Genomic DNA, 15,053 nt, shown 5'->3' with positions numbered 1-15,053 from the left:
AGGAGTCCCGTCGGTTTATTTTCAAAAGCAATGCAAATTTCTCCATGCACAACCTAAGATTAAATTAAATTCTGCGGGCTGGTATGTTGGTTTATTAATTTCCAAATATACTGATTTAGGGGCTGCGAATTTATTAAAGTGACTATTCAACAGTATATATAATATAGGACATATTATAACAAGCGAATATTCAAGTATATTGAGCTGGAATTGTGAACATTTGTTCTCAAGAACGGAGAAAATATGATTTGCTATCAATATTCTCAATATCAAAACAGAAAAGTTAAATAAAGTTCATTAAAGTATTTTTAATAGCTTTAAACCATTGACTGGACTAATGGTTAAGTTGTCGAGATAAAAATGTAGATACCGCCCATTAAAAATATTTTCAATGTTAAAAATGTCGTTCTATGCTTAAGGATATTTTTAACTCAGAAGAGAACGTAATAATTCTCTCTGTGTAGAAATAAAAATTAAAATAAGATAAGATATAATAGGAAGTAAGATATTATGTGTAATACAAGTATTACATACAACTATTAATTATAATGCGACATTAATTATTTTATATACACATACTGTATGTATACCTTATAGATTACCTTTGTTATTTAGCTTGCTAGTTTTTTTCCCCATTCTCATATCTTCAAGGCAATCAAATAGAATCCAATCAAAAGTAATTCCCACTTGAGTGACACTCGATTCGATCTCCAATCGCTTGTAATTATTTGGCCCTGAGTGTGTGCCTTTTTTGTTGCCGTTGCTTTGAAGGGGCTTACATTGATGGACATTAGGCAATTACAGAGGGAAATGATGAAAAGCCAGGGAAAGCAATTAAAGTGAACGGAATCAAAATGCTGGGGGCCCGAAGAGCAAAAAGATGAAGGTGATTCGGCTCACTTCAGGCGATGGGAATCAATGGACTTGAAGGATGCTCTTCTGGGCAGATGGCCGGAGTTCACTGATTGACATGCCCCTGATTTGTCCTATACTTTTTCGTCTCCTTTTAAATTTTTTGGAAAAGAAAAAAATGTTTTTAGTAAGTGGAGACACCCGGGTTGGTTGGAAGAAGATATATGTTTGCTCTCTCACAGAAGACATTTTTAATTTAATTTTTCCTTTTAAATAAAATTTTTTTTAATTATTTATACCCATTCTATATTAAAATCCCAATGTGTTTTTGATAAAATACAATAATATATAAATAATGATATTTAATTGCTTGAAATTTCCTTAAATACTTCCGAGTTGCTAGCAAATCCTTCGCTTTACTTACGCAAATGGATTTCTAATTGCATTTCCTTGTCAACACATGGAAATCTAAGTTCGACTTCAAAGCCAGCCAATATGGGATATCCTTAATGGATTACCAAGTGCCGGCAACATCCCACGACTTTAATCAAGTTTCATTTAATTTTCAATCCAACACGCGCTTCGAGTTCCCTGCTCCCCACATGAGCTCATAAACCCGGTCCCGAATCCTTGGCCTTTCACATGTCTGAATTTGAATGCGACCACGCCCTCGCCGAGCACCCGAATTTCTCGGCGGGCTTCAAATGCTTCTAATGAATGTCTCTAGGACTGTTTCGCTGGATGTTCGCCTGACCGCCGCCGGCTCGTTGAACCGTACCGGAGATAGAGACGGGGACATGGGCGGAGGAGGGACGGAGGTTGGACGGATGAAGGATGGGCAGACATCGGCGGCGCCTGGAGGAGCCCCCAAAGCCTGGGGAAACCGCCGGAGCAAACAACTCAAGTGGTTGCGGATCAGACGAGGTCGCATTTTCCGTCACTCCTCCCAAGACCCGTGGACCCATTTCCATTATGTCTGCGCTGCTCCACTCACTTAAGGTTAGTTTGGATTTCACTGGAAAAATCTGGGGATTTAAATAATTTAAATTATAAATTCATAAATTGAATAATTAATATTTAATATAAATATACCATTTAGAAATTGGGAAACTTGTAAGTGAATAACAAAGTTATTTAAAAGTTAAGGTAAAGATATTTACATTTTTCGTTTTCAAAAAATAATGTTTCAATTTTGTAATTCGATTATATATTTAATTGTAGTTTTGAAATATTAATTGTTTTAAAAATACTCCTTAGTGTATCCCAATTCCTTTGTGCACTACACAGTGAACAAACACATGGCACCAAAATGCGTTTGTTTTGATTAATTAGCAAACAATGGGGGTCTTAGTGTAATACGTGGAAGGAGCCTTGGGTTGGTTCGATTTGAGTGCGATTAGCACAGACCTTTCAATTTGTTCAGGCCATCTATTACCCCTCCAACGAAATTGACGAACGACTCATGATTCTTGGAAGTCTTTTGTGATTTTTGGGGCTTGGGCTAAGTCAATTTATTGGTGCCCAACACTGGCTTTAATGAATATGGTTGGATTTAATTAGGCTGATATTGTTGCTTGAGTTTAGTTGGGAAAAACGAATAAATTATACGATAGCATTTTGTAGTTTAACATAAAAGAGAAGTATGTATCATATAAAAAGTGATTATTTGTGATTCATGCATTATAAATTTTACCTGAAATTATTTAAAATTCGTATCTTCATAAATGTATTTATATATTTTGATTTACGAAAACACTCTTTAAACTTTTCCGTAATTTTTACCATAGAAACCTCTCTTAGGCATTGCAAACTTAAACAAAACACCAGCTGTTACCGACACCCTAATTAGGTAAGCATTTCGAAGAATTTTGCACGCGTGCGTGTTTCTGGCCCAGCAAAATTCACCCCGACGTCAGTTTATCTTGCAGCCTCTGAATATTCGAGCCAATTCTCTGGTTCCGTTGGGTCAGAAGGCAAGGCCAAAAATAATACCGCAAAATTAAGTTGTGAGCGAGGAGGGCAAATGCCATGAATGAGGAGCTTCGATAGGAATGCCCCGGCACACAAGTGGGTACATCCGCTGCACGTGCGACGAACTCGAGGACCCGGTGCCCAATTCTTGGGCTGGGGCCTCGAGATCCCAACAAAAAGAGCCCGAGTCCGAGCGGCAAAGTTCCAGCTCCCTTCCCGCCTTGTTATCATAATCGAGTTAATGTTGCTGGCATTGTTGCCTTCCCTGTTTGCCGGCACCCGTTCAAGTGTAAACATTTTAATATTTGCAATAAAAGCAGAAATTTGTCTTCGTCTTCTCCGTTGATTTTCCAACACGCGCCGTGCCAGGGATAAAGGAAAATTTCTTGAGTAAGGGGCTTATCTTCTGTTTGAATACAGCTCGATTTCCTTTCCGCTCAAATAGGTTTTGGAAATTTTTTCCTTTGCAAAAGCAATAGGATGAGATGCTACAATTAACCTGAATGCGCCATTTCACTCAAGGGTAATTGAAAATTATTATATTGTTAACTGTCATGGAATGGCGGGCATACTTCCCTTTTTTTTGGCAAGTGGGCTGTGAAAATGGAGCACTTAATTGGGTGTGGATGGAAAGTCTAGGGAAATGCGAAGAAATGTTCGGAAAGTGTTAAGCCTCTTTCTTGAAATTAAGAGCTAGCCTTTTCTTTTGCAAGTTAGTTAATTTATTTCTTTGTTTTTTGATGCTACAGTTCGGGGCCACAGCGAAAAAATCTATCTACGTGAATTACACTATAAAATGCTTACTTTTTTGAAACGAATGGTTATTCTATGAAAAACATAAGTAATACAAATTATATTGTAAAATGAGGCAAATGTAATAATTTAAAGTAAGTAGAACAACTCATTGATATCGCCGTAACTAATAATTTTCTAAATTTAGTGAGCGAGTTGGTAAACCACATTGAGACAAATGAAACGTTAGCCAATTTGTTGTTCGTTCCATTTGGAATCTCTTTGTAATTGTTTTATATTCAATAATAAGATAATCAAAGGTACATCCCTTCAAAAACTTATGCTATAAATCAATACATTAAGGAATATACACTCTGTCTAGCCATGACAAGAAGCAAATCTTGTTTGTTTCCGAATCATTTCCACTCCACGCTGAATTCAGTATCAATGATTTCCGAACCACTGAACTTGTCTGAAAAATGGACAAATCCGGAGCAATGGACACCTTTCTCCGCATCTAATTGCCAATTCATTCATCAAAATTCCCAACTTTTCTGGCACGCACTCGAAGCGAAGAAACTCAACCGGAGACATTTCACACCTGTTACACATGACAAGGATACCAGGACCCGAACCTTTCCCTGGTTAATTAGCAGAGCGCCGTCTGCTCGTCGAGGACTTTGTTGCCAGTTCAGTGAACCCGAATTTGAAATCCGTCAGGGCTTAGCGACGTGACAGGGGAAGATGGAATCGCAGACCAGACCCGCTAACGAAGTGCCCGTTCGGACAGTTTATTGATCTTGAAGTGCAAATCTGACCACTGGCCATCAATCAGGGGCAGGTAAACACCTGCCGGGACCAACACGTGGAAACCCGAAGCGTGAAGGTCGTACCTCGGCTAAGCCATCAATCAAGGGCTTTGACAATCCCGTCTCCTCGAGTGCCCCGCATGACGGAACTCAATCAATGTGATACAGGCAATTTTGAAAATTCATATGTGCGAAATCCATGACGGAATTGGAATTTCAAACTGATGTTTGTGCCGCCGCTAGGCGATGGAAATTTCCCCGGATAAATTGGAAATTCATCTCAAATGATATGCAAAATAAATAGTGGGGTGGCCGCGGGATAAACCCGTCCGTGGATGTGCCACAGAGGCGACAGCGAGCTGAGTCCAAACAATCCAAGTCGATTGGGAAAACTTGGTGAAAGGCCTCCTTTGTGCCAGACTTGATTAAGTTTTATTATTCCTCCGCTTTTGACAGACCAAGCGAAATGGGCAACTAGTTGGCATTCGCTTTTGTGGCGCTTTTTTGGGCGTCCAGCCAAGTTGACAAATGTATGGTGCTCAGGAATGATTTTAATTGACTGAACGGGATTTGGGGGAACATTTTTATTAAGTTCTATCATTTATTAGATATATACGGTGGTGACTCATAAATGTTTAAAAGTATACAACATTCCCTTTCAAAATAACCACAACTAAAATATTATTTTAAATTTGGTTCAGGCCGCAGTGATTTGTATGGCATGAAGCATAGACTATCCATATTAAGTACTCCTCCAAAGGGGAAAGACATAATGTAAAGAACTCATATTAAGGATAATATTAAAATCACAGTTAAAGACATGGAGTTATGGCAATGGTGTTTGTAAAAGACCGGAAGTTTCCCTTTATAAATTTCCACTTTCCATGTAATCCCTTAATCCACTTCGATGCAACTTTCGTGTTCTTTGGGGTCCTTCTATTTTTACCCCGAAACACCGACGGACTGCCACTCAAAATGAGCGTCACGCAAATGCAGTTAGCTTATTTTATTGGCCAATTTTCATTTACACACTTGGCCCGGCGCTCAGTGCGATAAGCAGTTGACCAGAAAAACTCGGCTAAATGTTGATTTAAGCAAATTGAAATGACAACACGCAACTCCTAATTGCAGGGAATAACTGAAAGGATATGGGGACGTGGCAATAGGGACTTATGAACTTTTGTGAGCTTAGGATTTCATATTCCCATCACGTTTCTCGCCCGACCTTGGGGCATGGGTCGGTTATGGCTGGTACGGACCGATGCAGATTAGGTTTACAATTTGCAGCCCGAAAGGCGCTGATTTATGACCACTTGCGGCCAAGGCCAATTGCCAGTCTGCGGTCATTGGGCTCGTCGTCTCGCGGTGAAATCGTGGCCCACAATGCCACAATACTGGCCAATACAATGGCCAGGGCCAAGTGCCTTGTCTGCTGGGCGTCTTCTCCTAAACGCCGTTTATCTGAGGCTAACTACTCCTTTGGGTGTCTGCCTGGAATTAGCGGCTGCCACGCCCCCTCTTCCGCCATTCCGCCTAGTTCTAAGCCAGATATTAAGGAAGGATCCCTTGGGTGGAAAGCCGTCGTTTGGATGCCCTATTGGTCGGAGTAACATTAAGGAAAATAATAATAATGGCTTTACTTATTGAATCTAGGACAGATTTGTCATTGATTTCTTATGATATTTATAGGATATTCAATATAAAAACATAAAATAATAAATATTCACATAATTTTCACATTTACCAGTACTTTTTCAAAACGAATTTATTTTTTAAATGAATAAAATTGGAGTCTTTATAGGAAAAGTATTAAATTGAATATACTCATATCTTAAAAATGCTGTTATTAAAAAACACAAATTAAACTCTAGCAGATTTTAAGTTAATCTGATAAACAACACCTTAATGTAAAAGTACGGAGCGTTTATATTTGTCACCTTTATTTTCCGACTCTACCATCAGAACCTTAGCAAGGGTATGGAAAAAGGCAGAGGGAAGGGTCCAACCTTGCAAAAGGACAAGTCGTCGCATAAAAAATTCATTCATAAAGGGAGTTTATCTTTTTCATTTATATCCATTGTTATTCCACCCTCTCGTTGGGTGGGAAAAGGGATTTTCCACCGTCTATCGCTCATGAAATTTAAGTTGATGTTTCTCGGCTCTCGCTGTTCTGGCATTTTTTTCGGATTTGAAGACAACTTTCAGCGCCCTCAAGGCTGTCGTTTTATATTTGCCGAGGTTTTTGGTTTCTGATTTTTATTCTTTATCTTGGCTTTTTTAGAGGATTTTAATTTAAAGTGGTTTTTCCTTAAACATAAACTGCACTCAGGTTGACATCCAGACATTATTTGGCAACCAAATAAAGTACTTAAATTTTTCCAAGCGCCGGAAATAAATTGATATATTAAGTCACTTTGGGTTGACTTGGAATAAAGCTGACATTTATGGATAGATATCTTTTGACACCAAAGTTTGGTGCCGTAAATAATAATAATAAATAAATAATTTCATTAAATACTTAAAAACTCAAATTAAGTTCATCACTAAATTTGTAGTTTTTAATAGGTCAAGACATTTTTTGTATCTTGTAATACTCAAAGCAAAATGTATTTCTAAAATTTCATCAAAAAATTATTATGTTGAGCCAACTGAAAACCAAATTTTAGATACCTATAAATTGTTAGCCCAATCTCGGCGAAAATTGTTCACTTATTTTCGCTCACAACATGGGGCGTTATTAGAAATTGCGATGGGAGGCTGACCAAAAGAATTCTCGCAATTCGCTGACAATTTTGCCGGCTTTTGGCAACGTTTTTGGCGCAAAGCGACCGAATCTGGGCCAAATAGCTGGCCACAGTCAACTCGGCCCTCTTTCACTTGCAATTAAAACGCGACGCACAAATGGAAAAACAATGTTCTCGACTGCGGGCATTAAGCGGCGGCGATGTATACAGATATATGTATTTGGCTGGGATATGCTGGGATGCATGTGCGGGGATATTAGTAGTGTCGGAAACAGGCCGCAAGCATTTTCATTTGCATTCGAAATGGATTGTCGGACAGGGAACGAAACCGTTTCGAAAAAGAGGAAAGGCGAAGGACCAAAAATAGAAGAGCGGAACTGAAACAATAAAAATTAATAACAGAAGTTGCCGGCTTGTTGTTCATTGGGAACAATTAGATGGCCAACTGGGGAATGCCTCGAAAAGTGGCTCTGGGGAACTGGGAGTTTTTTAGTTAAAAAAGGGAAGCTTTTATTTTGTTAGTTAGCTTTGGCAGGACTACTTTTTAATTTCACATGGGGTGGGTATAAAATTATTCCAAATTTGTTTGTTGAATAAAGAAAAGAATTATGCAGCCACCAATTTATTATTTTGCTAAACGGTTCCTTCTAAATGGAACATTTCCTTTCTAAAGTATTCATATTTTTTTTAGATTTTAGAGATATGCTTTCAATGCATAAAGTAGTGAGTACAAATTTACATATAACATTGGGGAAAAACCGTGACAAATAAATTCATTAAAGAAAAAATTGCCATTGTCCTGTGGATTAGGAAATTTCCTTCATCTCGTTAATTTTCATATGTTTCTTTTATGCACTTTCAATTAAAACTTCAGCTGAGAAACCAAAAGAACCCAACCGCAGAAAAAACAACGCTTCGTAAATCAACTTCTTGTGGTAAACAAGCGTCGAAAAACTTAATAAGAAGAAACATTCTGTTCGCAACTTTTTGCACACATCGCCAAGATGTCAGAATTCATGCATGCCAAGGACAAATTATGATAATGTGCCTCCCCGACCCGGTTTCCGTATTGAAATTCTCAGACAAACCAATTGTCAAATTAGTTGTTCTTGTACTTTGCCGTCTGCCGAAGTAAATTTATGGCACATTTGCCTGGGCCAACTGCAGACTGATAGGAGCAGATAAGTAACAAAAAATTGAAGACGAGGAATTCGTGCAAACACAATTTATGTGGGCTTTGGCCAGGGGGAAAGTGTTTTAATTGCGCATACGCCGTGTGGGCCAGCCCTGAACCTAAATCATTTCGGGAGTGTGTAAGTGAGTGCTGCATAGGAAGGGGGATTCTAGGGGGTTATGGTCGCCATTAAGCAAAAGTGTCAAAGGCTGTGGCGGCGATAAAACCGTTTTCCCAGCAATTTATTTATGTCGATTTCCATTTCCATTTTGTTTTATTCCATTTTGCGTTTTATTTACTCAGCTAGCCGGGCCTCGCCCTCGAAATGCGATTTGGACACGCACCATTTGCAGGACCCAGTGGCCCCCAGAAACCCCCTAGAAAACCCCCCAAAACCCCCTTTCTAGGACTTATCGCCATATGGATTCGGAGACGTTCCCGTCGGACTTCAGTTTAGCCCATAAATTAGGCACAATTAAATTGGTTAAAGCGACATGGGACGCGATAAACGTCAAGGAGCTGCTGGGGAAATATTTGTTATGGCTGCCGTGCCTCTTGCCCCAAGATATTTCAGCACTTCGGGGCAAAACGCCCGAGTGAGCCGCAAAACAGCTGATTTTTGGCGGCTTTTCCAGCGGGAGAGCCTGGAAAGCGTTTCGGAAAAGCCGAGAGAGCGACGCAGAAAATTCGGAGTAAGAGCGCAACAGGAAAATGTTAGGCTCTCATTCACTGTTATTACCAGACATGTTACGTGCTTTAAAAGGTCCTGTTAAAAGGTCGATAGGGAGTATTTCAAGAATTGATATTGATTGATGTGAGATTATTCTTGAGCAATGCGGTGCCCCAAAACTTTTAATTTACGCCAATTTCCCAATTAAGATTGATGTGTTTAGAAGCTAGCTCATCATGCTAATGCAAAAGTCTTCTGGTCGGGAGTTAAAAATTGTTCTTTTTAAATATGGAATTCATATCTCAGTTTCTTAGCTAAAGAAGTGATTAAAATAAGATTAATTAAGTTCTCTTGACCACGTTTTTAATTTTGCAAAATTAGTTTCTAAGCTTATGTAGCTATAAGCTTTTCCCCTCATTATCTTAAAAGTATCCTCCAAAAGAATGAATTTATTTTAAAAATATCCTTGTTTGTCTGGCTGGAGTGAAATGTTTGACAGTCTGTCCTGGTGTTGAAAAGGGTTCGAATAGGGACTGGCCAGTTGGGGCCCTCCAGGAGTATGAGTTAATGGGATTCAGGACGGGCAAAGCAAATCTGACAGCTTGAATCAGCAGCTGTTTATCTGCGAAGGGTATTGGCTTTTAATTTTTAATTAGTTAGTTTTACATCCTGGTTAATTTGCAGGGACGCGTTGGCAATTAATTAAACGAAAATGGGGTAAAAGTTGCGGTATGTGAGGGTGTGCCCTTGGGAGTCACAACCTAATTAGTCGCATTTTAAAGGCATCCGAGTTATACTAGTCCATAAATATGAATTCAAATTTCGTAATCAGGTCTGATTCGATTTTATGCCATAATTCTGTTCTAATTCGTCATATTTCCCGGGAACATGAGCTTTATTTAAAGCGTATTAGCTCACTAAATGTTGTAGTAATCTTTGCGCACAAAGGCCAGCAGCAGTTTCCCCTTCCTTTGAGAATACCTCACAATTAGAAGCCGAGGATAGCCGGGACACTTGTGCAGCTCGTCCACACCTCTCCGCATAATCCTGCTCATTCATTATGGTCTGGGATCTGGGACCCGGCGGAGGCAGTGGAACACGTGTTTGGCCCCGCCTGTTCTATAATTGCGCAGGAACCCTGCTTGACTCTGGTCTCCCATCTGTGTGCATAACCAAAAAGTTTATATAAAACTCACGATGACGCCGACAATTCTGCGTCTGTGTCAGGTGCCCCGCCCACTGACATTCGCATAAAACTGCTCAACAAATTAGACAATTATTTGTCAGACATATTACTTTGGCTTGCTATTTTTACTAATAATATTTTAGTTTACATTTCTTTATGGAATATTCACCTATAAGAGTAGACATCTTTAGTGGAAATGAACACTTTAAAAGAAGTAAGAGTATTTAAGGATAATTCCCTATTAAATGGATATATGTTATTATTTTTCAATACTTACTTATAATATTTTAGTTTGCATTTCTTTGTGGAATATTCACCTATAATAGTTCACATCTTTAGTGGAAATGAACACTTTAAAAGTAGCAAGAGCATTAATAAAGATAATTCCCCATTAAATGGATATATGTTATTAAGCCATATTTACATTAATATATTAAAAAACAATGCATTCATGATTTAAATGATACATATAAATGATTCAAAATGTCTTAAATGGAAATTTTAATCATAGCAATAAAGACAGTAATAAAGATTAATTTCAAATTAAATGGCCACATAATAAAATGCGGAAATGGGGCCATTATGCATAATTATGTCAAGACATCAAAGAAAATAAAATAACAATGGTTCACCGACTTAAATGATTCAATCAGTTATCAGACTATGACTATAATTACGATTTTAATTTGAATTTTTATTGGCCTTGCATAATTCCCATTTTTTTATAGCTCTGTAGCCCCTGAAATAATTTTTCGCTTGTGGACCAGTGTAAGCTCATTGCGGAGGCAGGGCAAAAAGACGATATTAGCTGGGCCTCGATGGCCTTACATGAGCAGGAGGTGCCGTAAGTAGAATTGAACGACAATAGAGTTTGCAATACTCGGAAGGACGTCTGTCAGTCCTTCAGCCTGTCACTTTACCGGGTGGGATAAGTGTGTAATTAATTTCATTGTGACATTGCGCCGGAGGCTACACAGAGCCCACGCGGAAAATATAAATATTTGGGGCCCAATAAATTGTGTTCGGGCTGCAATTGTCACTATCGGCAATTGAGTCAGAGGCAGATTAAGTGAATGAAATGAAATGCGCTGTCAAATGAAACAGAAATTCAGGTTGGCCTCGTCCCCTGGAAAACGATTTAATTGTTCATCCCCTCGACCAAATTTCACAACGTTTTTTCCAGCCCCAATTCGCCAGTCAAAGGCAGGGAAAAGTTGAATTTTTTATGACAGGTCCAATTGTTTGGTTGCCTTTTTTTAAATATTGTGGGGCCATCATTTATTTGATTACGCCTGGTCAAGTCAAGTTGCCATCTCCGTGTATTTATGCAGGCATTTCTTTTTTGTGCCCAACAGGCTTGTTGAATGCTGAAATGGAATACATAATTTAAAAAGGCCTCGCACAACGATATAAATATTCAACTTCAACCGAATCGAATGGGGTAGATATTGCGATGCTCTGATGGGGAATCACGCATCAATGGCGCACTGCCAATGCAATTTAAGAGTTCGCAATACCCACTCATTTTTAGCACCGTTTTCGTCCGAAATTAAATTCACTCTGCTGCAAAAACTTGTAATGTCCTTGGCCAATTTTCGACGCTGCATAGCTAATGGGGCAACAGCTGCAGTGTGCTGGCTGCCTTTCTAACCGAACAAAAGGGCATTATGTTGGCCGGGAAGGGAAGTTGGCCGGGCGGTGATTTCGCACAGGAACCGAAGGAGCCCCCTCCGTCTGCCAACTTGTGCATTGTGCCAGGATCCAGGCCACAGAGTTGAGCCTAACCAGGCCGAAACTAATCGCGTTTTGCGGCACGGCAGACTTGACTGACTGGTAAATTAATTTATAATAAGCGCACCTTGATGCCTGATTAAATTGCACCCCACAAGTCAGGTGTGTGGGTGCCATTGTGCACAGGGTAACTTTCGGGACACGTAGGGCTTGCAGAAAAAGTGCCTTCAAGACTTAAAGCTAGTGTATTAATGTCAAGATTATAGACTTTGAAAAAGCAGACATTCATTTTCAATTTCAGATTAGAGACATTGAACTGAACTCTGAAATTAATCGGATTAGTTTCATTATTTTTTTAAATTTCTTTACCTCTTCTATAGATAAAGGGGCATACTTTAAGCACTCTCATGGAAGTAACATTTCCATTTGAGGATATTAGTTATAGAGGATTACCTAAAGCACGACGATGTTATGTACATAATAAGTTATGGTTATGATACTCGTGAATATCTACCTACTTTATAACTACTCAAACCCAAAAAAATAAAGATAAGAACTTTATATTTCAATACTCTTTTATTCAAAGGAAGATTGGGAGGGCTTAGATGATGATGCGTTCGATTCTGCGCACACGGAATCCGCCTTCGCGGAAGCCATTTTCACCGAAACCACCGAGCCGAATTCTGCGTCCTCCGAAATTTCCTTCTCGGAACCGGCCACCTCCGAAGTTTCCTTCGCGGAACCGGCCACCTCCGAAGTTTCCTTCGCGGAACCTACGTCCTCCAAATCTGCGGCCGCCTCGGTTGCCCCACCTGCGCCTTCGGACACGGAACCTTCGGCGCCAGCGACGCCTTCTGCGGGGTTTTGTCGTGGAAGCGGTATCTGAAGAGGGGGCTACGGCATCTGGGGATTCTGGAGAAGTCGGGGAAGTCGAAGGAGTCGGGGAAGTTGGAGAAGTCGGTGAAGTTGGAGGCGTGGGAGAAGTTGGTGATGTTGGAGAGGTTGGAGAAGTTGGTGAATCAGGAGATGTTGGGGGAGTTGAAGGAGTGGGTGAGGTTGGAGATGTGGGAGGCGTCGGCGAAGGTGGAGATGTTGGATCATCGGCGGCAAAGGCAGCCGCAATCAGAGCCACTAATCCCAGCAGCAGGGTGAGTTTGGAACACATCTTGAGCTGTGTTACTGGATCACTGTAGGTCTTCCGAGCAAGTCTACCTTTTTATAGGTCCAAACCCAAATGATCTTGTGTTCCTAGCACACAATCTGTGTTTGCTCCGACTCTTCTTTGGCAAAGACAGTTGTCTGACGAACAAATAGAAGAGTCAGTCGTTAGTGAAGAGGAAAGTTGTAATTCATGTTTTTTAGCCAAATAAAAGTGAATTATTCGGAATTTGTGTATGCTTTGAACCATAAGTCGTTTGGGCTTCATTAGCACGAGCTTTTGTTTGCTATCCCCAAGCGGTTTTTTTATTCACAATTTGTACATCTTAAACATCTTGCTTAAATATTAAAGAGTACAAAACTTATGGATACAGAATTAGACCACCTTCCCAATTGGCTCCTTACTTAACAGTTCCTTTCACTACAATCCGTCGTTCTAACACGATATAATTGTCGCCTCATTCTCTAATAAACATATTCGCATTTAAGCATATCATGTATCCCCCAGCATATCCACAATTTGCCATGAGTTGGCAGAAATTTATCGCTTATGGCATCAACAACTGTTGCCCATATATAAATTTGTGTGTGCTATATTTATCAGACGACGCAGCATGACGCTCATTATTTTTCAGCCCATGCTCCAGAGGTCCCTACTCCCCCTAAAATCCCACCCAGTTTCCTCGCAGCCCAGCAAACAGAACCCTTAAAAACGCCCCTGGGCCAGGCGGCATTCGTGCTGAAATATAATGAAAACGGGAGGCTATACAAAAACATTTCGTGTTAAATATTTTACATGCAGATTGCTGAAAAACTTGCCCAACATCCTTTGTCTTGTAGCACGTGGAAACTGTGATTTTTTCTCTCTTTGGGGAAGCGTTTGTATATTTTTCGGTAGATTACACTTGGGAAATGTTTGCTTTTAACACGGGCTTAGTAAAATCTTAAAAAGTTTAATTTTTGTGATGGTTTAATTTCGGTTTCACAACAATGTTTAAGAATAAAAACATTGATTGTATTGTATAAACTATATTTATATTTTTTAAACTATATTTATATATTTTGAACATTCTTCAATATATTATAAGACCAGTAAATAATTCCTCTCAGTGCTATTTTCATTTCAGGAGCCATCTGGTTGTGATTGTAAAAATTCAAATTGTCAACAGTTGTTAAGCCTTTTTGTTTGGGTCGCAGGCCTTTAAGACATGGCTCGTGGCTTGGCCAAGATGGAAAAACTAAAGTATATCGAGGGAGAAAGAAATTTGTGGCAGAATTGGCCAAGTCATGTATGGATCTGTTTTTTGTGTCTTGATTTCTTGTTAAGACATTTACAAATTACTCCCTGCCCCAAGGTTCACACTTGTTGGTCTGCCTAAATCGCACATTTATTTTCGGCCAAACCAATGGCTGCAGTTTTTCTCTTGGGCCACAATGTCTGGCCCACTGGGAAGGTTCAAACAGTTCAAATGTCAGACTGGCAAATTGAGTGACAATGATGCGGTCGATGCCTGAATTGGAGTTTGTTTTTCTTCATTTGCGCCCATCATTTTTTTGGGTCAATAGATCTTGTGGCTTGTATTTCATTTTACCTTTCAAAACCAAACATATTTCACATTTTTGATTGGTTATGCATGTCACAGATAGCTGCAGCTTTGTCAAATTTATTTAAGTCCGTTGGGGGTTTTGTAAAACAAACGTTTTTCATTAAATTTTAGGTAAAATTTATCGAAAAATTTACAAGAACACTCAGTTGGATGATTAAAATAAACTACTTAATTATTTTAAAGTGGTATTTCACTGATTTCCGCTGGCAATTTTCCAGGAGCTGCATTCACTGCCTCCCTGAATGGTTTTTCATGCCAAGTCCCTGTAAAGACTTACTTCCTGTGCCATAACCTAATGGCTAAGGACCCTCGGGAGCTCGTAATCTGCCAATTGCATGGTTAACATATTCAGGAACTACATCATCACCATAATGCCAGTCCATCGACCCTGCTTAAAGTCAGTCAACAATCGGGGCCAA

At 39.5% G+C, this 15,053-nt stretch overlaps 1 protein-coding gene across 1 annotated transcript; it reads right to left on the bottom strand.

The window, feature by feature from the left end:
* Positions 1-12,470: 12,470 nt before the first annotated feature.
* LOC108027978 (translation initiation factor IF-2) lies at positions 12,471-13,037 on the bottom strand. Its single transcript, XM_017099603.1, has one exon. The coding sequence runs from the start codon at positions 13,032-13,034 to the stop codon at positions 12,471-12,473; it is 564 nt and encodes a 187-aa protein (XP_016955092.1). The 5' UTR covers positions 13,035-13,037.
* Between the last annotated feature and the right edge of the window lie 2,016 nt (positions 13,038-15,053).

The sequence above is a fragment of the Drosophila biarmipes genome, chromosome 3L (genome assembly GCF_025231255.1).
Source record: "Drosophila biarmipes strain raj3 chromosome 3L, RU_DBia_V1.1, whole genome shotgun sequence".
Lineage (NCBI taxonomy): Eukaryota > Metazoa > Arthropoda > Insecta > Diptera > Drosophilidae > Drosophila > Drosophila biarmipes.
This window is presented reverse-complemented; position numbering and strand designations above follow the sequence as displayed.